General features: G+C 46.2%; 1 protein-coding gene and 1 pseudogene across 3 annotated transcripts; both read left to right on the forward strand.

The window, feature by feature from the left end:
- Positions 1-2,169: 2,169 nt before the first annotated feature.
- Positions 2,170-18,791, forward strand: LOC142578182 (uncharacterized). 3 transcript variants are annotated; one of them, XR_012827204.1, is made up of 5 exons: positions 2,170-2,304; positions 6,633-6,678; positions 15,129-15,305; positions 16,694-16,734; positions 18,527-18,791. XR_012827204.1 is itself a non-coding variant. In XM_075687586.1 (4 exons), exons 1-2 carry the CDS (start codon positions 13,506-13,508, stop codon positions 15,223-15,225), a joined length of 474 nt encoding a protein of 157 aa, XP_075543701.1. In that variant the 5' UTR covers positions 11,588-13,505; the 3' UTR covers positions 15,226-15,305; positions 16,694-16,734; positions 18,527-18,791. The 3 variants fall into 3 exon arrangements, 2 of the variants coding, with proteins under 2 accessions (XP_075543701.1, XP_075543706.1); XM_075687586.1 differs by lacking the exons at positions 2,170-2,304; positions 6,633-6,678 and adding an exon at positions 11,588-13,882; XM_075687591.1 differs by lacking the exons at positions 2,170-2,304; positions 6,633-6,678; positions 16,694-16,734 and adding an exon at positions 11,588-13,882.
- A 111-nt stretch (positions 18,792-18,902) lies between these two features.
- Positions 18,903-21,145, forward strand: LOC142571299 (uncharacterized; annotated as a pseudogene).
- The last annotated feature ends 2,092 nt before the right edge of the window (positions 21,146-23,237 follow it).

A 23,237-nucleotide genomic window follows, 5' to 3' on the forward strand; every position in this document is an offset into this window, starting at 1 on the left:
TACGTCTTCCTACCCTTTTAACCTTATGTCACCTCTCTGCTTTTGTGCCACCAATCCTCCAATCGCCTTTTGCTAATTTCCACCGCATATTTATTTACATGACTATTATTATCTCTGAACCCTAGTGCCTCAGGAAGGGTGACTGTGGCCGCATCGACATCGGGCTTGATACCATCACATTTTAGTATGAGGTGTTCCATTGTTTCTACATATTTACCTCACACAGTACATGTGTCTTCTTCTTCGTTATATTTCTTTTTATAGCTCCGCGTTCTAAGACATCCTGATCTAGCTTCAAAGAGTAGGGCACTGCCTCTTGAGTTATCATAAAACGCTTCCTTCCTGATCGGCTGTTTCCAGTATCGATATAGTTCCACACTACGTTTCTTTTCCATTGAATTTATCCAATTTTTACCTTCCGCGTTATTAACCTGTCGTTTAATGCTCTGTCTTTCTTCGTCCTCGTGTCTCGCATGCTTACTGGTTAGCTTCCTAGTTCTTTTCCGCCATTGTGAGTCAACGCTCTTTCTGTATAGGTATTTAAACACCTTAGCTGCCCACCTGTTATCGTCCAATTTCTTCAGATGTTTTTCGTATAGGATTTTACTCTGACCTTCCCGTGCTTCGAACGATGCCCAGCCCATGTCCCCCTGTACTCCTTCGTTTGTGGTTTTCCCGTGAGCACCTAGTGCTAACCTTCCCACAGCTCTCTGATTTACTTCTAGTCTCGACTGAACCTCTGCCCTTAAACACAGGACCGCATTCCCGAAAGTAAGCCCCGGCACCATTACTCCATTCCAAATACCTCTCAGTACCTCATACCTGTTGTACCCCCACAATGCCCTATGTTTCATTATCCCGGCATCTCTTCGCCCTTTTGCTATTAGAGACTGTTCGTGCTTTTCCGTGTACATCTGCCCTTTGTTTATCCATATCCCGAGATATTTGTATTCGGCCACTCGGGGTATTTCTTGGCCTTGTATTGTAAGCTCCTGATCAGTGGTATCGTTGAAAAACATCCCACCGGACTTAGCTGCATTAAAACTGAAACCTAAACTGTCTCCTTCGTCTCCACAGTAATTAACCAGAGTTTGCAAATCTTCCCGGCTATCTGCTAACGAACTGCGTCACGTAGAGCGAGCGCCTCCCCCACGGCAGCGGCGCGTGGAGGATTCGCTGGGACGATCGCGACGAGCCGAGTGGGGGGGGGGGGGGGGCGCTTTTTCACAGCTGGCATGACGTCACGTACAGCGAGCGCCCCTCGCGGCAGCGGCGCGCAGCTGCAACATGGAGGATAGGATCGCTGGGACGATCGCGACGAGCCGAGTTGGGGCCCTGCTTTTCCACAGCTGGTATGACGTCACACATAGGTCACGCTAAAGGTCAATGGTGGATTCTCCGGGACGACGGCCAAGAGCGGAAACCTCGAGCAGTATTGCTTTCGCAATAAAATCTGAGAATGGTGGCAACTGCCATCACACCGTCTCAAAGGGGACGCTCCTACCTTCCATACATCCATTCGCAGCATCCCTGGGCAATGCAAGAGGCCCATTGGTACCCTGAGTTACTAAGCAAAGCAATATCATCAGCGAATCGCAAGTTACTAAAGTATTCTCCATTAACTCTTATCCCCAACTCTTCCCCATCCAGGTCTCTGAATACCTCCTGTAAACAAGCTATGAATAGCTTTGGAGAGATAGAGGGGGGGGGGGGGGGGGGGGGCGTCGGTGGCGCAGCCTCAAACCACACGCGCTGGGAGATGCTAAGCTATGCCCCCAAAGACCAACTCTGGGCCGCCAAGCGGGCCGAGGAAGCCGCCAGAGCTCAAGGGCTCATCGCTGACTTTGTTCGTGTTTGTTCAAGTTTAGCGCATCGTTATCATCGTGACGTAGCATTCTCGACAGAAAAGTAGCGAGCGCAGCGTTTTCAAGGAAGTCAACGCAAGAAAGACAGATGACGGTTATCGTTGTGAGACAAGATCAGCCCCAGAGAATGCAAACTTTTTAAAGAGTCTAGTAAAGTGTTAGTGTCTTCGTATTTGTCTCTAGTCTCCGCCAGAAGACCGCTTTCATTTTTCTTGGAAAACAGATGCCACTTGTTAAAAAGAAAAACCTTAGGTTTTAAAACCGAAACCTGTACGCGCCGCAAAGAACCAATCGGCATCGTCGCTTCGCAACATGCACGCGCACGGACGCACGCGCTTCGACCGAACCTGGGCCCACGCATTCCGTGCCGCAGTAACCCTGCTGGTGTTCGAACGCCATTTCGGAGCTGTGTCCACCATCGAGGAACATTCATATCTTGGTAAGCTGTTCTTTTATTTCACACGACTGTCGTACTTACAATGGTGCAGCTCTCCCCCGCTCCATAAAATTCATCTAGGAAGTTCTGGTATTACCGCGAAACTTGATTTTATGGAAGCCGTGACAGTTTTGATAATGTGTTCCTTCCGTGTTCCATCACCGGTGCCACGCTGAAGTATCGTCCAGGTGATCGCTTTTGCCGTATATTTACATATCTAGATGGCGTCATTCAGTGAGTATAACTGTTCGCGAACGCACGTAAATGTAATCTCCTGGGGAATGCGTGGTTTCGTGGCGTCTCTGACGCCGTGGTCTTAGTGTGCGTGCGCTGTCCATGCACGCGCTCTTTGTTAAGGTGTAAACTGTCTGCGAGAAGTTTTAGTCGCTATTGGACGTCGCATCAATGCTCGGAAGTGTTTTATTAGGCATTCCAAGACGCCTAGCTGGCACTAAATCGTCACCGCGTTCTGAAAAAAAAAAAAAAAAAAATCCCAACATTACCTGGATAGCTTTGCACTGGAACGCGTTTCTAAAGGTAGCGTACGCGCTTTCGAGCACGATCTCAAGAGCTTCTTTCTCTATTCTCCCGACCCTTTTGCGTATGCGACAAAAAAAAAAAAAATGGAGCCTCAGACAGTGTATTTTCTTTCTTGATGCTGGATTGTGCGCCATTGCGATCGAGCACGATCGGTATTCCATATCTGTCTCGATATGTCCTCCTCGCAAACTCGAGCCATTGCTATCGAGAAATTTGAACGCGCTCGAAAGTGCCGCATATGTGACTGGGGTGGAATTTAAACAGACGCAACACCTATCGAACGTATGTGTCTGTCGCGCGTCTCTACAGCCGTGGTTAACTGCCGACGATATATCAAACTCAAGGAAGCAGGAAAATATTAACATATAGTAAGTAGTTGAGGAGTGCCAAAAGTGCCAGTGCCTATTAATTCGCGCACGCACTTTTTTTCTTTTCTTTATTTTTTTTATTGCGATAGTCGTTCGCCTTTCAAAAGCAAGTGCGCACTTCATCGTTGTCGTCTTCTGGCGTTACTGGTCACTTAAAATTTACATGCATATCTTCTGGGGAAAAAAAACAAAAACAAATCCCATCGGGGCCACCTAAGCACTTCTGACGGAGATGTGAATGCGAAAGCATTCATGTCCAATTGAACGCCGCTGAGCAGTCTTTCAACTTATGAACTCCTTGCGGTCAAGCGAGCGCGTTGAGTCGCTTGGCCAACGCCTCCTAGCTTGCACAAGGCCGGTGCACTTTGATCCGTGACGTAATGCTAACTTGCCCGACTGCCGTAGAATGTAATAGGGACGCTTGGTGAGTTTTGATTTGGCCTCATAGACTGAGGCCATGCCGAGGCACGGTTACAACGCAGGCGATTCGCAACTTTCACAGACGGTGGCACCGTCGTGCGGCAGCGGCCTGAAACAATCGAAAGATTATACTCACTGCTTTCTGCCGCCTGTTCGCGTAACATATTGGTGTTCTCTACGCTTTTCCTTCATTTTTGGTTGGTTTTAACGCGTTCGAAGCTCCCGTGGGATCCTGAAGGACGCTTAACATAGAATGAGCAAACATAGAAGTAACCGTATTTTCTGCGTGCTGCAATGCAAAAGTTATGCGGTAGGTGATGTGAGCCCTCACTCATTCCCACTGGCTGCGTCCATGAGGAAGAAATTGATTATTAAGCTGCGGATCGGCAAAGCTATCACAGAAGCAAGGTTTGCAGTGCACACTTCATGCCGGAGGACTTTTTTTGGAATATGACAGATGAGTGACGATTCCGAGCAGTTGAAATCTCGAATAGACGTACCGCTATAAAGACGCAGGCATAGCACTATATTAGGTGCAGAGAAAGAAATCATGCGCAATCCTAACTTAAATGTGTTGTACGATGATTGATGCTTGTGTTCTTGCCACTCATGCCTTTGCGGCTATGTTGGAGCGCAAACATTTTCTGTGAAGCCTTGTACCTGCTTCAAAATTTCTTGTTCTCGCTCATGCGTTCGTGCTCTGCAACGCCGGCTTGACTTTCCACCATTTTCGAACAGTGAGATGAGTTTCTCATTTGTGCATCGAAGCAAAGTGATGCAGGCGTAGAGGGACCTAGAACTCGTACTTGTCGTCGTCTTCCACTTCGATGCGCGGCTGCAACGTGTGCACAGGTGCACATGACTGCACTCGTAAGGTAACAAATCCTAGTCCAACAAACGTTAAACTACTGTGCAGTGTTCGAGTAGCGAACCCTCAACTGATTTGCATGTATATGTTTAGATAAAGTTAACTGGAAGAATGAAGCGAGCATTGCCGCGGACCGATAAATATAGGCTATGTATCGCTTGATCTGTCTGTAGGCAAGACGCGGTAAAACATACGCAGGCTGTAAAACTACCACAAGACTGTAGATTGCACAGCACGCATAAAGGGCAATAAATAAAGTACAAGGGTGAACGGTTATCATATTAGCTCGCAAAACCGGTCATATATGGGTTTTTGTTTGCTTCTTGTGTTCAACATCCAGCTTTGTGAACACAGGCAGGGATAACTAGACAAGAAATTTTCGCTCACGGACCGCTGCTCTGAGGCTGCTTTTCATGCCGTCGACGTAAAGAACTTGGATCGCGCAACAGCGCGATCCAAGTTCAGGTCATGGTACCAGTTCAAAGAGGTCGAATTAATAGAATAGCAAAGAAAAAGCACGGTCACTTGTCTTTATAGCACCGTCGCGGTAAAACTGAAACCACAGCTCGTGTGGTTTGCTTCGAAGCCGCGAAGTTTGCATGCAAAGGCCTTCAACAGTCACGGACGTTGACGTGCACACAAGATGACCAGCGTTTAGGACTTCTCGCCTTCAAGTAGGCTTCGAATGCTGCGTTCTGCTCGCCCAATGTGAGCTATTACGCAGGCTGACGACTGCGGGCACGTAAACTGAGGAGACATTTGAACTCGACTACGCGAAACATGTCACTGAGCAAGATGACCGCAGGACTGCACTGCCTGCTCTAGTTCTTAATCTTTCGGACAGCCACGTTGGATTTAAGGTGGTGCCCCCCTATAGGCCGTGAAAGTTGCGAATAGCCTGCGTGGAGAATGAACACGCAGATAACAAAGGCTTCCGAGAGCAAGGGTGACTTGTGGTCCCGGCGGTGCCCTTTCCCCTCACGCAACACCCGGCGCGCTAATGCGGCAGCAGGTGTTCCCCTGCCCGCTCTGCTCCGTCGAGGTGCGCTCGTGATGTGGTGTCTTTGCCAATAGAAATTTAGGTGCCGTTCTTACGCAATATCGCTTTAAAGGCCCTGTGTCGGAAAAAATTCGGCGTTGGCGTCGGTCGTCATTTCGAGAAAAATCATTACATACCACAACCAAAATAATTCTATTATGCGTAACCTCAAACACAAACCCCATTTCCAGCGTTTCTATTACTCATAGAACGGTGCGGCCCGCCTGGTTTCTTGCAATAATAACATCCAGATGGTACTTCCGTTCACGCATCTGCAAGAAAGCTGTGGTTGCTGGGAAGCGCGACAAGCAGCCGGGGATCTTTGAATGTTATTGCATTCCACTCTTCGAACTGAAGCGCACCCCAAATGTTTTCGCTTGTCCAGATGACAGACGCCGGCTGTTTTCACTCAATGGGTCATTCAGTGCTTTCGAATCAAAAAGAAAAAACGCATGTATGCATGCATTATATAGTAGGGCAACTATAATTGGAACTTGAATGGCTTTTATGAAATTATCTTGCCTAATTCCCATTGGATTCAGTTAGGATCATAGCAGAAGTACCTGGTTGAGATGTATTTCTTTGTGAAGTTATGTAGATATAGTTTCGCCGTGTGAAAGCTTCCAACTTCCTGCAGTCGACCTTTGGTTCACTTTCTTCGGACATACCCCAATTTGTAGCAGAAGTGTCGTCTCGTCTAATTTGCCATCAGGTCCTTCCTGCGTGGTCGTTTTGTATTTCTCCTCTCTGTGGCTCCCGTATGTGTGTATATGTCTGTGTGTTAAATGGATTTATTTATTGTGAATTTGCTTTGATCATTGCAGTGCCCTAAGTACCTATAGTTGAGAGAAAAATTTGCATGTTTACTTGATTATAACGAGCCTTCGATTATGATGTGCACCTTAAGTTTTCAGACTGACACAGAATATGCATTGTGCTCTTGATCGTAATGGGCACACAGATTTTCATATACTAAAAAAAGCACAAACTGTAATACCCTTATATTGTTCCCTCACAATATATTTTCATGGTAAGAGAGAATTATTTTGATTTGTTTGCACTCAAGAAAATAACTTTTATTTCATCTTTATCACAGGCACCCTTGGTCAAGGCTGTTTGAGGTGGGCTTAACACTGTTTGAGGTAAGCTTTGAGATTTGGACATTACGCATTGCAGTTTTTGTTTGTGCTAGATTTGAACGCACACCTTCTTGCTAATTTTTCTGAGAAAAGTGTGCTTTAAAATGAAGTAAATATAGGGTACTTTGGACAGATCGAATGCTGGTGAACTTTTTATGCTGTACGTTGAATTCCTGGTACAGACTACCGGGTACATGTTTTTTATGATGTACAGAATTTTTTCTAATCAACTGTGGCAGATAACGTAATTCTATTCCTTGAGATAGACTACTTAGAGAAATTACTTTCTCTGAAAAATTACTTGCACGAGAAGTCAAAATGAGTGATCAGTTAAGCAAATTTCACTAATTAGGTTTTTATCTAATTACTTCAGGGCACGTATTTCAATTTACGAATTGTAGCAAGTGAGTTTCCAAAGCGTATCCACTAGGAACAAATTTTCGGCCAGTGTCGAGATATAAATTCCCTAAAGAATGCAACGAAATACATGAGCGTCCCATTTATTTTTGTGCTTCAATGCATAGGTGGCATTTTCTTTGAGGTAAGTGGGACAGCAGTGCATTTTTACTGCAAGTGCGATGGCACATGTATCTAAACCAGTGCCATATCCTCAGAATTATTTCCTAGCGGATATGCCTTGCAATCGCGCTACCATTCGTAAATTGCAATTTGCCGTAATGTAATTCGTTCAAAAGTGGTGACGGTTTTTAATTGGTCATTTATGCATCTCAGTGTTTCGTACACGTAATGTTCACCGCAAGCAACGCAGCTCAATAACTAGAAGTATGCTGTTGCCACAGGTGGTTTCTAAAAATTTTGTCTAATTTAAAGAAGTGGCATCCTGTATGCTCACCCATTGCAAAAAGTACCATACACATAGATTTTTTCTGCTTCTTTTCAAGCCGGCAATAATCTCAAACATTTTTGGCATTTTCATTGTTTATTACGTTTTTGTACTGTCTCTGTAGTTATTTCCCTTTTTTTACAATATTGCTACTATCTTAACTTGCCTTTCCATTTCTTTGCACTGCATTTTTTTCGTAGTCACCAGATACCTGAAGTATTCGGAGAAAAGTGAGGAAGTTGCTATGTCTCCGGCATTTTCATTCCCTCTTTGGCCCTCCTTTAATAAAACAACAAATTGCGACTACTACGCTCTGCATTTTGCTTTCAATTGTTTTCAAACTTGTAACGACAGGAAGTAATGAATGAAAAATCTGTTTGAAGCGCTATAATTGGCCTTCTGAGAGTTTATAACATTAGTATTTTATTGCTTTATACGATAATTTCTGGCCACGTAGCAACAGGATGGTGCTAGATTTTCTTCAACATATGACAAATCATTAGTTAACTATGTACTTTTCTGATGCAACCAGTTCAATACATGCGCCTAATGCAGGAGAAAAGAAAAAAAACTAGAGCATAGGAATGATGAGACACAAAGATCAATCAGTCAGTCATCCAAGTTTATTTGACACAAGATTGTCATCATCCATCCTATCTAACTAGCCATCCTAGCTGTTGCCAAATGCAGCTTGGCTTCTAGGCGTAGGGGGCAGTTACAAGGGTTCCTTTGCATGGTCACAAAAATAAGGGGAGGAAGAGGGTCACATACTGCTGACACACTTATTGGTCAGCCTGGTATACAATTGTTGCGAGTCACACAGTGACTGTGTCACCGAAAGCTGGATGAGCAGCGCATCTGTCATTGTTTCTGCTTTTACTTTGCGCTTCTCGAAATACGACGCGGTGAGCATGGGCCAGTCATCTGCTGTTGCTTGTCCCGGAACGCACCGCGATCTTCTCTCCTCTATTAGCTCCTCTTTTAGCTCCTCTATTATCATATAGCGCTTTTGATGAGGTGATCAATTGCTGCTTTGATCTCCACACCCGCCTGTAAATGAGTGAGATCACATGACCACATTCCCTCATTTTCGTATGGGAAGGAACCGTCGTAAACACAGTCTGTGGCGAGAAGCAGTGTTCCACTTAGGTTGCACTTTAAGTTAATTGCATTAAAAGTTTGTGTAATTTATGCTTTCTTTTAAATCTGAGAAATTTATGCCTCATATGGGGCTACAATTGTGGCCACTAACTAGTACCAATAAGGCAAAAAAAAAAAATAAATAAACAAGAACTATGAGATAAGCTCTTACAGTACCTCTATAAAGGGAAGCTGAAGAGTCTGTCGAATTCAATAAGACGCTCAGATACGGATGCGGGAACCTTATAAACCATGTAGGTAAAATTTGGGAGTTCTTTTTTTTAATTAGGAGCGACATAATCGTCGGTTAAAATTGTGCTGTAGCTCCGCCCCCCGTCGAATGCCGCGCGCTGCTGCTGATGCTGACGATGCGAGCGGAGACCGGAAACCGCGCTGTTGTGACGTCAACACTAGTGTTCCATTCCTTCGCAGCCTCCACGTCCGTGCCTGACCGTGCTTGTTTCTGCGTGCGTGCCATCGTAATCTGCTTCGATCGACCCCGCATTCCTTTGTTGGTGCGTCTGCGTGTATGTAGAGTGGTAGTATACGGCCAGCCCTGCAATTCGGCCTGCGCAGTTGCTGTATATGGCCACAGAATGAGAGAGGACTACTTGCCACTAGCAGGCTTTCTAAACGCAGCGCGAAAAGATCGGAGCAACGAAAACAAAGACGGCACGAGTGTGGACTGACTGATGATAACTGGTGTTGGAAGGCCTTATGAATACACGAACTCGCCCAAACCTGGATTTTGATGTACTGCGAGCTCCTTCGTGTCAGCATGCTGAACGGAAGGTGCATGTTTATCTTCCGCCCTTGACGCAGGTTTCGTCGCAAAGCGCCGCGAATTTGCTATTTGCACGTGTGTTGTAAAACAGCCTGCATGCAGCTACCATAACGCAGTGCAAATGTAGAGTTTGCATGTGCTGGAAAGCCGGCGCACAGCGAGAAACCGACCGTCTCACGTAGCCGACGGAATTTGCCGCCTTTACGACTTCGGTTACGAGTATTGTGCGGATGGCGCACAGATGGTCACTACACGTACTGCATGAACCGGGAAGCTTTTCACGCGTTTAAACAGTCTTTGTAGATTGCTGACAGCTTTGGACAGCGCACAAATGCCGACGATCGCATCCCCGATTACGTTCCACAATGAGGCATGCAGGAACACGACACTACAGTTGTTTGACCGGAAACGAGCTCACTAGATCGGCGAAAGATCGGCGAGATCACTAGATCGCTTTGCAAAAAACATACTCACCAAAGAGCATTTCCAACACGAGGAGATCCCAAGACTTTGCTTTCGTTCGCGTCGAAAGCACTGCTCGCACCAGCATCGTTTGCTTCTTCGAGAGGCCGGCTCTTCGCAATCGGCTCGTACGTGTAGGGAGTAACGCCGAACTCCTCAGAAAAACGCAGTCTCTCTAAATTTTCCGTTACCGTCTCAGAAAAACAGCACCAAACTACCTGGCGTCGCGCTTCATGTGTAGCGGCAGCGGTCGGTTCGGACGAACACTAGTGTTGACGTCACGAGGCGCCCGACCAATCACGGGCGGAAACGAGATGCGCGAGCTGGGCGTGTCCGCTGCTGCACTTTTCGTCGAAATAAAATATATTTGCGCTTTCTTTCGCTCAATTTCGATACGATATTCGTATACGGAGGGTTGAAAACCATTATGTACAGATGTTCACTCATTTTTTCTGGAAAACCTTTCAGCTTCCCTTTAAGGCTCAGCGACCACGAATAAATTATTCTGACTGTGATAGCTACAGCTGAAGGTAATGAAACTTTTAAGGAATATACTGCCTAGTTGATCTTCTCGATGCATGTTCTTTTTTGTTGGCATTGGTTGCATGATTGTAAACAATTCTTCCTGCTGCAGTGCACACCTGAAACCTCCTGCCAGCTGCTAAGTCCACGCAGGATGATGACACTGCTGGGCAATACGTTGGAGCACCTTAACGATGCCATGACAGCCGACAAAGGCGTGCCTCTCTCCAGGCTCCAAGGCATCCTATCACAACTTCCACCATCAATCCGAGGCCGGTTCGGTGCAAAAACTGAAACCATACGGTTGGTGGCGAGACATTTTCCCAGCAAGATTGTTGTCGGTTCGGACAACAGAGTTTACACATCCACACTACCTCTCGCATCTACCAGAAACAGTGAAGCAAAGAGCCACAGTCCGGCTGACAAGAAACATCTCGACGTGACTTACGGACCCATTCAGCTCTGTAATGTCACAGGCACCATCTCAAAGTTGTTAATGCTTTATGGTTTTGTCAATTTGGTACATCCACTTCGGGCTAGTGTTTCTTTTGACAAGAGATTCTTCAAGAAAAGTAGGCACCATGACCTAACAAAGTTGTGGTTCAAGCTAGGCAATGTAGTCATATTAGATGCAGTAAAAGGTCCACCAAGCCACAGAGCTACGTATCAGGCCACTCATATAGAACTTCTAAGAAAAATTGCACATACGAGCAGCCCCGCAACAAAGCAGGCAGCGTACCAACCAGGTAGTGATGGCATCGGAAGTGGACTTCCTGGCTCAATCCAAGCCGTCAATCCAAGCCACGCATTTATATTATTCGGTGAAGACAATATAGTGTGTGCCTACTTTTCTATTGATAACATTGGCAAGTCCCTGCTTCAGCCAGAAAAGAGTTTGAATAACATATTTAGCCTCGGGGACAAGGTTCTCTTTGATGCCCAACCGAATCCAAAGTCGACTAGCTACGCCAAGTGGTGGGCCACCAATGTCATCAAATCGCAAAGTGCTCAACTTTCCCAGGCCAACGACAGCAGAGACAAGCTTTTCTATCCGACAACGATATTGCTGAGCTTCTGCATGACTCAAAGGAGTTCTCTGCACGAAGGAAACTATCAATCCAAGCCACGCATTTATATTATTCGGTGAAGACAATAGAGTGTTCCTACTTTTCTGTTGAAAGTCCCTGCTTCAGCCGGAAAAGAGTTTGAATGACATTTAGCGTCCGGGACAAGGTTCTCTTTGATGCCCAACCAAATCCAAAGCCGACTAGCTACGCCAAGTGGTGGGCCACCAATGTCATCAAATCGCAAAGTGCTCAACTTTCCCAGGCCAACGACAGCGCAGACGAAGCTTTTCTATCCGACAACGATATTGCTGAGCTTCTGCATGACTCAAAGGAGTTCTCTGCACGAAGGAAACTGTCAATCCAAGCCACGCATTTATATTATTCGGTGAAGACAATAGAGTGTTCCTACTTTTCTATTGAAAGTCCCTGCTTCAGCCGGAAAAGAGTTTGAATGACATTTAGCGTCCGGGACAAGGTTCTCTTTGATGCCCAACCAAATCCAAAGCCGACTAGCTACGCCAAGTGGTGGGCCACCAATGTCAACAAAACGCAACGTGCTTAACTTTCCCAGGCCAACGACAGCGGAGACGAAGCTTTTCTATCCGACAACAATATCGCTGAGATTTTGCATGACCCAAAGGAGTTCTCTGCACGAAGGAAACTGTCAATCCAAGCCACGCATTTATATTATTCGGTGAAGACAATAGAGTGTTCCTACTTTTCTATTGAAAGTCCCTGCTTCAGCCGGAAAAGAGTTTGAATGACATTTAGCGTCCGGGACAAGGTTCGCTTTGATGCCCAACCAAATCCAAAGCCGACTAGCTACGCCAAGTGGTGGGCCACCAATGTCAACAAAACGCAACGTGCTTAACTTTCCCCTGGCCAACGACAGCGGAGACGAAGCTTTTCTATCCGACAACAATATCGCTGAGATTTTGCATGACCCAAAGGAGTTCTCTGCACGAAGGAAACTGTCAATCCAAGCCACGCATTTATATTATTCGGTGAAGACAATAGAGTGTTCCTACTTTTCTATTGAAAGTCCCTGCTTCAGCCGGAAAAGAGTTTGAATGACATTTAGCGTCCGGGACAAGGTTCTCTTTGATGCCCAACCAAATCCAAAGCCGACTAGCTACGCCAAGTGGTGAGCCACCAATGTCAACAAAACGCAACGTGCCTAACTTTCCCAGGCCAACGACAGCGGAGACGAAGCTTTTCTATCCGACAACGATATCGCTGAGCTTCTGCTTGACCCAAAGGAGTTCTCTGCACGAAGGAAACTGTCCGGCATCAAAGGCTCATTCTTCCCAAACTCCAAGATTAGGGGTCTTGTATCCACTGTGTAACCCAACGCCATGGTCCCAGTTCCAGACACAGTGACATATTGCAACAGAAGGAAGATCAGGACATTCAGCGAGCTGTTGAAAGGCAGTGCTGTCCTAGAAGATTTAGATGCCTTTATAGATGCCATCGAAGCAAAACACAACATATGGTTAGCGACGCTCATGTGGAATGGTGAACGTCCCGAGCACTTCCAGCGGAGACGAAGCTTTTCTATCGCCCACCCAACCAGAAATCGCCTCATAGCCCCTACACAATTCTCTCCGCAATGCCGCTTCTGCACAGAACCCAGGTCCCTCAGGCACATAGTAGGGGGTTTCAGACCGGCACCATTAAATCCTCCGAACCCTTACCCCACTGACAAGCTTTAAGAGAGAGCCTTGGCCAGCTCCAACCTCGAGGATGAGCAACGGCTGATTGCGAGGGCCTATGACGCGGCCCGAGCTCAAGGCATTCTGCAATGAGGACGCCTCTCCAAAGCTGCATTCACCCATTAAAAATGTTCATTCTCTCTCTCGCTCTTTCTGTCTGACAACGACATCGCTGAGCTTCTGCTTGACCCAAAGGAGTTCTCTGCACGAAGGAAACTGTCCGGCATCAAAGGCTCATTCTTCCCCAACTCCAAGATTAGGGGTCATGTATCCACTGTTGAACCCAACGTCATGGTCCTATGACGTATTGCAACAGAAGGAATATCAGGACATTCAGCAAACTGTTGAAAGACAGTGCTGTCCTAGAAGATTTAGATGCCTTTATAGACGGCATCGAAGCAGAACACGACATATGGTTAGCGACGCTCATGTGGAATGGTGAATGTCCCGAGCACGTCCCTGCACTTCCCATTCTCAGAGAAAATGACATCATTCGGATTGACTACATGGTCGGAATGGTTGGAGGGAGGATAGAGGTGTGCAGCCGCCTTGTGCGGCACGGGGAAAGGCCTTCAAATGCGCACCAAATGAGTCCCTCAGAGTTCTGCCTGCTGCTGAAGGCCAGGGCAGCACAGCAAGACATCCCTGCAGTGCCTGGCAAGCTCGGCACACTAGCGTAAGTTTTGGAAAGGTTTAATGTTTGGTTCAAACTACGTTTCTGTTGCCATTTTAAGTTTTACAGAGTGAACCTAGTCTACTTGCACACACCACGACTGAATTCTTTGCACAACACAGCACATTTCACACATAGCAGGTGAATGCTATGAAGGCTAGAGCGAGTTGTCTCACTGCTCTATTTGCGACTAAAAAATAGTGTGTCACATATAGAAGAAAAGGTACGGTATCTATTAATTGAATGTAACATTAGGCCTCATGCAACATGGGAGGCATCGTAGATCGGAACCTCTTTAGCACCGTACTAATGAAGTGGCACGTTTCTGAGACCAGTGGCCGCAGCCCAGAGTTTTTGCTTAAGCTTGCAACAAGACGTATGATGCATGCTGGAAGCACAAGGGTGCACTGATAACCTTATGGCCACATGTTGCAGTTGTGATGTGGAGTACGTTGTTCCATAGAAAGCATTGCAAAGTAAAAGGTAACTTTTACAGCTGAGTGAAATTCCCATAGCTGGACTACTTGCATGGCAACCTCGGCGTTGCCTGCTCACTGTGAACACAGCATAGTGAACATTAACATTTCCTTTCTATCATTAGCATCTGACATGAAAATGCCTAGAGTAGTCTCCACATGTTGTACCTTGGCCCTTCACACCATGTATAGACAGGTTACATGACTGGATGAACTGCAGTCATCAGAGAGCTTTAGCTGTGTTGGATAATATGGCCTGTGAGGCAGGTCCTCTGGTGTGGGCACCTTAATACAGGCCTAACGTTTTGGTGTCCTTGTTTAATATATGTAAACATCCTTGACCGAAATCTGTCTGGGAAATCTGAATCTGTCGGTGAATATGTTTGCTGTTTCTTAAATGAGCTGTGAATCTGAGAGACAGGACCCATTTGAGTGAGACACTTGGCAAGACAGAAATATCTCAATCCAAGTTTGAAAATGAGAGTCCTAATGTTGTGATGACAATTCGGCTTCTTTCTCTAAAGCCGAATCAGCCTCGAGGTATTGTCACATTGATTTTTGAAACATGGATAGAGGCTTTGCTTGTGTGGTGTCACCTTTTTGCAGATCCCCCTTTCCCTCCTTTTATTAACATCTGCAATCGATCAGCACAGCAGGCCCACAGGTGTAGAATTAATCAAATGAAATCAATAAAGTTGCACCTTTACATACATATCTGTCTGCACAACCACAAGCAGCTATCTCCAACGCATATTTTTTTATTTGGGCCATAGCTCTGCACGGTCAACAACAGTCTCACGGCAGTTGACAAGGAGGGCCAAGCAGTGCTCCAAGCTGCAACTTTCCCGACGTCCAGAAATCGAGAACTAGCAGTCTGCCTCCAGAACCCGGTTGCTCCAAATGGCCGTCAGCAGATTCGCTTTGAAAGATACTGGCTGTCAAGCAAGATGGTGAGCTTGGCATATGTTCTGACTTAGATGCCGTGGTGGTACATCAAAAATATTTATGCCATCTGGGGCTTCATAATTATTACAGCGCAAAATACGAAGATGAAGGGAAGAAAAGAAGCGACAGGACTTTGCGCTGACTCTCGGCTGATTCTTTAGTGGAAGAAGCATTTTATAGAGATGCCAAGCTTCTTCTCACACATGCTCACCATAATAACACGCTATCATGCCACTGTCAAACAAACATGCCTCGATCAATATAAAATGCGCTTTCCAATAAAGAAACATCAGTTGATAATCAGTGCATAGTCATGTTGCTTCGTGTCTTCCCTTTACGTTCGTATTTTACACTTTAGTAACTATAAATCGATACCAATTATTCCATTCACTATTCTCTGGCACTTATCTTGTCCCCAAGCAATAATCCTCACCCATCTTACATGGATTTCCGCTCTTTAAACACTGTGCTTACTATCCTTTCAAGAATGCTATCGCTTGTTAATAGGCGCTTGACGTTTGTGATCTGAAAGTAAAGGGCACACATCAAGAATAGCCAAGCAAGGTAGGTGGTGTTTATTGGTTTGGGAGAAGATAAGCCCCAAAGAGCGCTAACTTCGAGAGTGCATGCACTGTTCCACATTTTTTGCAGAATTGGAATTATTGTTGAATTCGTTATAAAATTACAAGGTACTACGGTAACATATAGACAGTGATGTGTATAGAAACAGACAGTGTAGGATTGATTGTGAATAATATGAACGGCTTGATTTTGGATATCCTCATGAGCCCCCTTGTAGTTTCTAATGCACATTACCTCGAATCAAAATTAGCTCGGAAGAGGTTATGTGGAATATTCATCCAGGATATAAAGTCTGATGCTTCTGGAGCTGTGTGAAAGTGGTTTAAGTCATTTGTGCCATCAGTTTTCCTGAGAATTGGGACTAACTTTACCTAGACCATTGCGTGGGTACAGATGATAAAAAGCGCCCGTGAAGAAAGTTTCGGTTACCGCAAGTTGACGAGAGAAGCCATGATGTTAAATCTGTGTTTAAGCAGAGAAAAGCAGCTTTTACGACAAGAACATGAATTGACAGTTTCTTTCACCATGTGCATGGAGATGGAACCCCCTATGTAGTACTCCGTCACAGGGTCTTTAAGGAATAAAAATGAAATGAACTGATGCGCTCAGCGTCTAAGTGTGGTAATTCAACTAAACAAAAAAATGGGTTTTTCATGTTGGTAACATAGCAAGTCAGTAATGAGAACTGAACTTGTAAAGCAATTAAACAGCTTAGTTGTCTTTTGATCTGAGGAAGTTATGGTGTCCATGGCAAAGGAACGTACCTCTTTGCCTGTCCTCATGCAGTCACTAATATTTTTTTACGTTTTAGTAACCGTCCCGTCACTACCCTTGGGTCCTGCCACCAGCAATGTAAGTGATATAAGACAGGTCACTTGTGACTTCTGGTCACACTATGTTATTTTACAACATACAGATGGTTTGTAAAACAGGCAGGGGAGGACAGTCAGTACACCAAAATGGAATAAGAGTGTACACTGGAATTTTTATATGTCAGAGATTGCGATGCTAGAAAGACACATTGGCAGCGTGCATGATTCGTGAAGTAACATGTGATAACAAGGACATGGACACGAAAAAACATGAATTTATGTTGTAGTGCATACTGATGAAAAAAAATTATTTGGAATAAGGAGGAACAAAAATAAGTGTTCAGTCTTGTTTCTTTGTGTTTGTGTTGCTGTTCTTACGCTTGCGTGAGATTCATGGAACCTCACCAACTAGCCTAGTTTCAAGTATCACAGAAAGTTTACATGGCGTGAGTCAATAATGAATGTTTAAAAATGTTTGTTTTGGCACTAAAAAGAGTCTAATGGTTAAGAGTGATTACTACCGATTGATTTACTGCAAGGCTTTTATGATGGAGCTGTTATTTCACAATTGGTTATTATTAATGAAAAAGAAAGTAGAATTTAATTTTCTTGCTATCAGCACAAATTGAAATGGGAAAACCCCGATCACTATGTGTGTTATGCATCACTGCATAGAGCTGTAGCTGATTTTTAAGCATGTATGTGCACTTTAAAACACGAGAAAAGTCATTGGTACTAATAGACTTTTGAACCTTGTTTCGGAACATTGCTCCTATTTTGATCGAATCTCATTCTTCCCAAGTCTTAGGTACGGTGATTTCAACTGCACAGCAAGATTTGCATGTTCAAATTGTGTTGGGAAGCTATGGTGTAAGCCATGCATGAAAGACACATGTTCCCTTTGTATCTGCTTTCTGAAGGGGGAGGCTGAGAGCCATGTATGACCACTTGCCACTATGCTCATACTTTGCTATGGTGTAATAGATGCTAAACAATGAGACAATATTGACATGAGCAATATTGATAAGAGCAATATTGCCTGATCTGTGATATTTTCATACTGTTTCGCATATTTCATATCGTAACAGTGAGAACCATGTTTGGATCGTGCTACGACTATTTTTGGGAGGGGAGGAAGGGTTATTAAAGCGTGTTTAGACTCTCATTGGTCAGTACCTTAAGTCACGACTGGTACCTAGTCCAGATCGATATGCAGTACGTAGGTACAAAACCGTAGTACGTTGTTACAAATGTCACATCCAGCTATGCAAGTGGTTCGGCAGAACAGTGAACCTCAGTAGTACAGCATGCCAGCATAGCAGAGGTGAGCTGGACTGGTGGCACCACGGAAAGGAGCGTCGTAGAGAAAAGGTGAACATACACATCTGTCTTCAAAGAAAATTTGCACATCCAATCGCGTGTGTGAACCTAAATGTCGCAAAGCTTGTTCAAGTTGGCAAAGTAGCAGTGGTAGTGAATGACACATGCACAGCCTCAATGCCTGTAGCTGTTGGCTCTTTGCGTCAAAGCATACATTGATGAGGGTTGGACGCACGGAGGAATGTGACAGATGTGTAAATGCATTTAAGGCTTCTACGCCCCTTGCGTCACTGTGGCACATGTCCATTCTGGGGGATTCGCGAAGAATGGGCAACACACCCCATGGCACATATCCAGTAACCGAAGAGTTCTACTTGGCAAAAAAGCATCTGCAGTGTGGAAGAAAGAGGCATATAAAGCTGCCATTTAAAACTGATTGTTTTTCTTCACGGTTAGTCTTATTTCATGGTTCCTGTTCCATGTGTGCCAAAATAGAAACGCATGTTTTGCAGGCTACCATAAACTGGAAATCCACTGCAGCTGGCCACCCCCCTCTGGAGCCTACAGTCTGCATCTTCTCGGGCAGAAAGGAGTAATGCAAGTCCTTGACTCTTCCACCATGGTGGAAGCCAGGGAGGGGCAGACTATCTGGGAGGTGACGGTCACTTTGGACAGCTTCTACAGGGATGGCAGGACGGTCTTGAGCGAACTCAACCCGGAATCCTGCGAAATAGTTCGATGTAGTCAAATTCGATAAATAAAATCATGTAAAAAACACGTAAAGGGCTTGTACAAATCAATGAACTTCGTACAAGTATCTATTTCTTTGGCTGTAAGTACTGCAGCAGTGTAGCCTGCTGCTTATTGGCAGCCACATGCTTAACCGTGATGTCGTCAACATAGTCTAAATGATTCACAAGCAATAGGCCGATGCCTTCTATTGTGCCGTAGTAGCGGCGCAGAAGGGCCAAATTAAGCTTCTACAGCCTCAGTAAAGTTGGGAGCGCGGCAAAATGAACGCTTGCGGGATCAACCTCGGCAGCGTCTTCGTTTGGCCGCTACTTCCACTGCAACCTCTACATCCCAAGTGACCTTCTGTTTCTCGCAAAGGAACACTGGGACTGTTTTGTATTCAATTTTGTTATTCGTTTGAGTTCTTTATTCCCCAGGGAGCGCTTCTGTTCTTCATTTTATATATATGGTTGTATATGTTGAATAAACGGCTTTTTACATCGGGACGGCTGGAGCCTGACTTTGACCTTCGAAAGTACCACATTGGCGACGAGGATGTCGTGAACATACCCCCAGCCCCACTGCACCATCCGGATCCGCCCACTTTGAGTTTCACCGGGCTTGCTCCGCCACCGTTTTTCCTTCCGACACCCGGACGCTCGTCATTGACATGGGAGCAGTGGGAGCAGATGTTCAACGTGTACTTGCTGCTATCCGGAGCCGCCACACTCAAGTGGGGGCAACGCAAGGCTATTTTTTTGCATTGTTTGGGGGCGGAGGGCCAGCATATTTATCAGACGCTGCATGCAGGGACCAGCGCCGCAGCACCGGCAACGCCAAGTGCCGCAGCACTCGCCGATGACAAGTCTGTCCTGGCCCCTCCTGAGCAATACGACTCTGCACTCGCTGCATTGCGGCACCAATTTTCGACGTCGTGCAACGTTATCATCGAGCGTCATCGCTTTCACCGCCGCAGCCAAAACACAGGCGAGTCCGTTCATGACTTTCTTGCTGCTCTGCGAGAGCTAGCGTCACATTGTTCGTTTGCCTCGCAAGATGATACTCTGCGGGATCAATTCGTTGCCGGCGTAGCTTCCACTCGCGTACGTGAGCGGTTACTGCTCGAGGGTTCCACTTTCATTCCGGAATTCCGTTCGAATTGCACTTCAGTTTGAGCAGGCGGTTGAAGAGCTAAAGGAACTTCCCGCTTCGGTCGAGGCAATTTCATTGCGGCAGCGTCATAAATCATCTTCGCATTCTTCGCAAAAAAGAAATTCACAGCCGGCAGTCACCTTTCAGCAGAAGTTAACGAGGAGTGCGGGCGGCTCACATGCGCCGCATCGGAACCACCTCCTGAATGGAACCGAGAACAGAGTAGCCGCTGCAGTTCACCACATTGTTTCCGATGCAGCTTGCGAAACCACATCGCGTCAGCGCCGCAGTGCCCAGCGCATGGCAAGACTTGTTCGTTTTGTGGTCGCAAGGGCCACTTTCAAAGGGTATGCAAGCGCAAACGAACTCAAATGCAAGGCCGGGTTCGTGAGGTTTAATTTCATGAAGATGTTTCGTCATCTAGCAGTGCTGAGCAAGGTTTGACTGTGCAACGTTCCGCGCTTAATGGAATTCATATTCAAATGCAAGTAGCGAATTTCACTGTGACATTCCTTGTCGATTCAGGGTCGTCTGTTTCAATCATGTCGGAGCAAGAGTTGAGTCAATATTTTCAGAGCGTTCCGCTCCTGCATGCTCCGCATGTTACTCTGTTTGACTAATCTCAACGGCCGATTTCCATGCTAGGTTGTTTCCAGGCAGACATTGGGTTCAAAGGCTGCACAGCGTCACTACGTTTTTATGTTCACCGAGGAACTTGTCTGATCGGTGTTGACGGCATTAAAGGCTTGAATCTTCGCATTGAGGGTTCTGCTCTCAAGTGCTTGTACACGTACGTTGCTCCGCTGCCGACTATCGTTGACCCGCTATCCTGTTCCATTTCCACACCGTCAAGCGCGCAGCCCCGTGGCAAAGATCTTCCACCTGCCTTGGCACATGAATTCAGTTCACTTTTCAGTCCCAAGTTGAGTCTTGCTAAGGGGTTCACGCATCGCATCAAGACGCAGCAAGGTGGGTAGCCTGTAACTTTGAAGCTTCGCCGTCTGCCATATTCTTTCCGGTCACCAGTATCAAATGAGATTCAGAGGTTGCTGAGCCTTGACATCATTGAATGCATCGATGCTTCTGAATGGGTGTCCCCCATTGTTGTTGTTGACAAGAAAGATGGTAGCATCAGGATATGTGTAGATATTCGAGAGCCGAACTAAGCTATTGTTCCAGACAGTTTCCCGTGGCCCCACACAGAGGAACTGCTTCACGCTTTGGTAGGCGCTACACACTTCTCAAAACTTGACTTGGGTTCCTCTTAAAATCAGGTTCTCTTGCACCCTGACAGCAGGAATCTGACAGCTTTCATCACTTGTGACGGCCTTTTCCGTTTTTTAAAACGGAAAAGTTTGCTTTGGGTTGGTTTCCGCCCCAGGGGCATTTCAGAAGATGGTGACGATCCTTGACCGCTGCCCTGGCGGGTTCTACATTGATGATGTCATCATTTTTGGCAAGACTGCAGAAGAACACCTTTCAAACTTGGAAGACTGTGCTGCAAAATATCAAGAACGCAGTTCTGAAACTGAACCACAAATGCCTCTTCAATGTTCCAGAACTTGCGTTTCTAGGGCACAAGGTCACCGCACATGGTATTTCGCCACATCCATAGAAGGTAGACTCTATAGTTAACACACCAGTGCCAACTGATGCTGGCACACTTCGTTCATTCCTGGGTCTCGTAGAATATTACTCCAAGTTTGTTCCACACTTGACACAAGTGGTCGAGCCTATGATAGTCTTACTTTGCAAAAATGAGCCGTTCATCTGGTCAGTCGAAGCACACAGCAGTTTCAGGAAGGTCAAGGAAATGCGTTCGTCGAGTACAGTCCTCCATATGTTTGATCCGTCACTTCCAGTTATTGTGTCGACCGACGCGTCCGACTGTGGGCTGGGAGCAGTCCTGCAGCAACAAAGTGGCCACGAGCTCTGCACAGTCACTTTCGCATATCGTACACTGTCGCCTGCGGAGAGAAAATACTCAGTCGGTGTACAAGAAGCTCTTGCATGTATTTGGGCATGTGAGCGATGGCACACGACCTTTGGGGTCGCCATTTCACAATTCGAACAGACCACCAGGCACTGGTGTCCTTGCTGTCGTCACAAGGACATGAAAGACGCCCACTGCAAATCGCACGCTGCAGTGCACGACTGCTTTGCTACAATTTCACCGTTGAATACCGCAAGGGGATCCACAAACACTGTAGTAGATGCACTTTCTCGGCTGCCAGCACCTACCTCGGAGGCAGAGATTGTTGAGGAGGAAGAAATTCTCGTTCATTCAGCCAGCCTACGTGACAAAGGAGAAGTTCAGGCAGGCTGCCCTCGACGTCAGTTGCCTGGAAACCATCAAGTCATTCGTGCTGAGGTCCTGGCCGCCAAAGAAGTCCATACCAGAAGAGGTGAAACTATTCTACCCCATTCGGGAAGAACTTTCTGTTGTCCATAACGTGCTGCTGCATGCAGAGCGCCTCGTCCTTCCGTCCTCCCTCACGGCTCAGATCATTGGCATCACGCACGAGGCATATCCGGGTATCACGTGCACGAAGGCGCGACTGCGTGAGCGGTTCTGGTGGCCACGAATGGATAAGCAAGTGGAAACGGCAGTAAAAAACTGCCACATTTGCCTGGAGGCAGATAAGTCAGCCAACACATCACCAGCACCGTTGCAACCTGTTGAATGCCCTGAGCGACCGTGGCATAAGCTTGGCCTAGACATTGTTGGGCCTTTGGAGCATGCAGCTTACAACAGCAGATTTGCTGTAACACTTGTTGACTACCGTTCTAAATGGCCGAAGGTATATTTTTGCAGCGAAGTGTCCACAAGCACCGTGAAAGACGTTTCAACAAGTGTTTTTGCCCGTGAAGGCTACCCATAAGAGACGTTTGTGACAATGGACCTCAGTTCACTTCGCGTGATTTCATCACTTTCCTGCAAAACGGAAGCATCAGTCTTTCACATTCTTCGGTCTACTACACCCAAGTCAATGGGCAAATAGAATGTTTCAATCGCACATTGAAAAACTTCATTCAAGTCGCACTCCTCGAAAGACGACTACTCCAGCAAGCTGCCACAGAATACCTTGCCATTTACCGCTGTACTCTGCACGCCACCACCGGGGTCGCCTCAGCAGTTCTGCTGCATGGTAGAATGCCCCGAACCAGGCTGGATGCCGTGGGTTTCTCAGCTCCAGCATTTGCGGAAGACCCAGCCAAGGAGTTGGCGCGACTTCGTCAAAGGGTTCGGCGTCAACAGCAGAGCAGCAAGCACTACACGGACACAAGGAGAGCCGCCAAGAAGACGAAGATAGCCGTAGGTGACTTTGTCCGTATCAA

Source organism: Dermacentor variabilis, chromosome 1 (assembly GCF_050947875.1).
Source record: "Dermacentor variabilis isolate Ectoservices chromosome 1, ASM5094787v1, whole genome shotgun sequence".
In the NCBI taxonomy this organism is placed as follows: Eukaryota; Metazoa; Arthropoda; class Arachnida; order Ixodida; family Ixodidae; genus Dermacentor; species Dermacentor variabilis.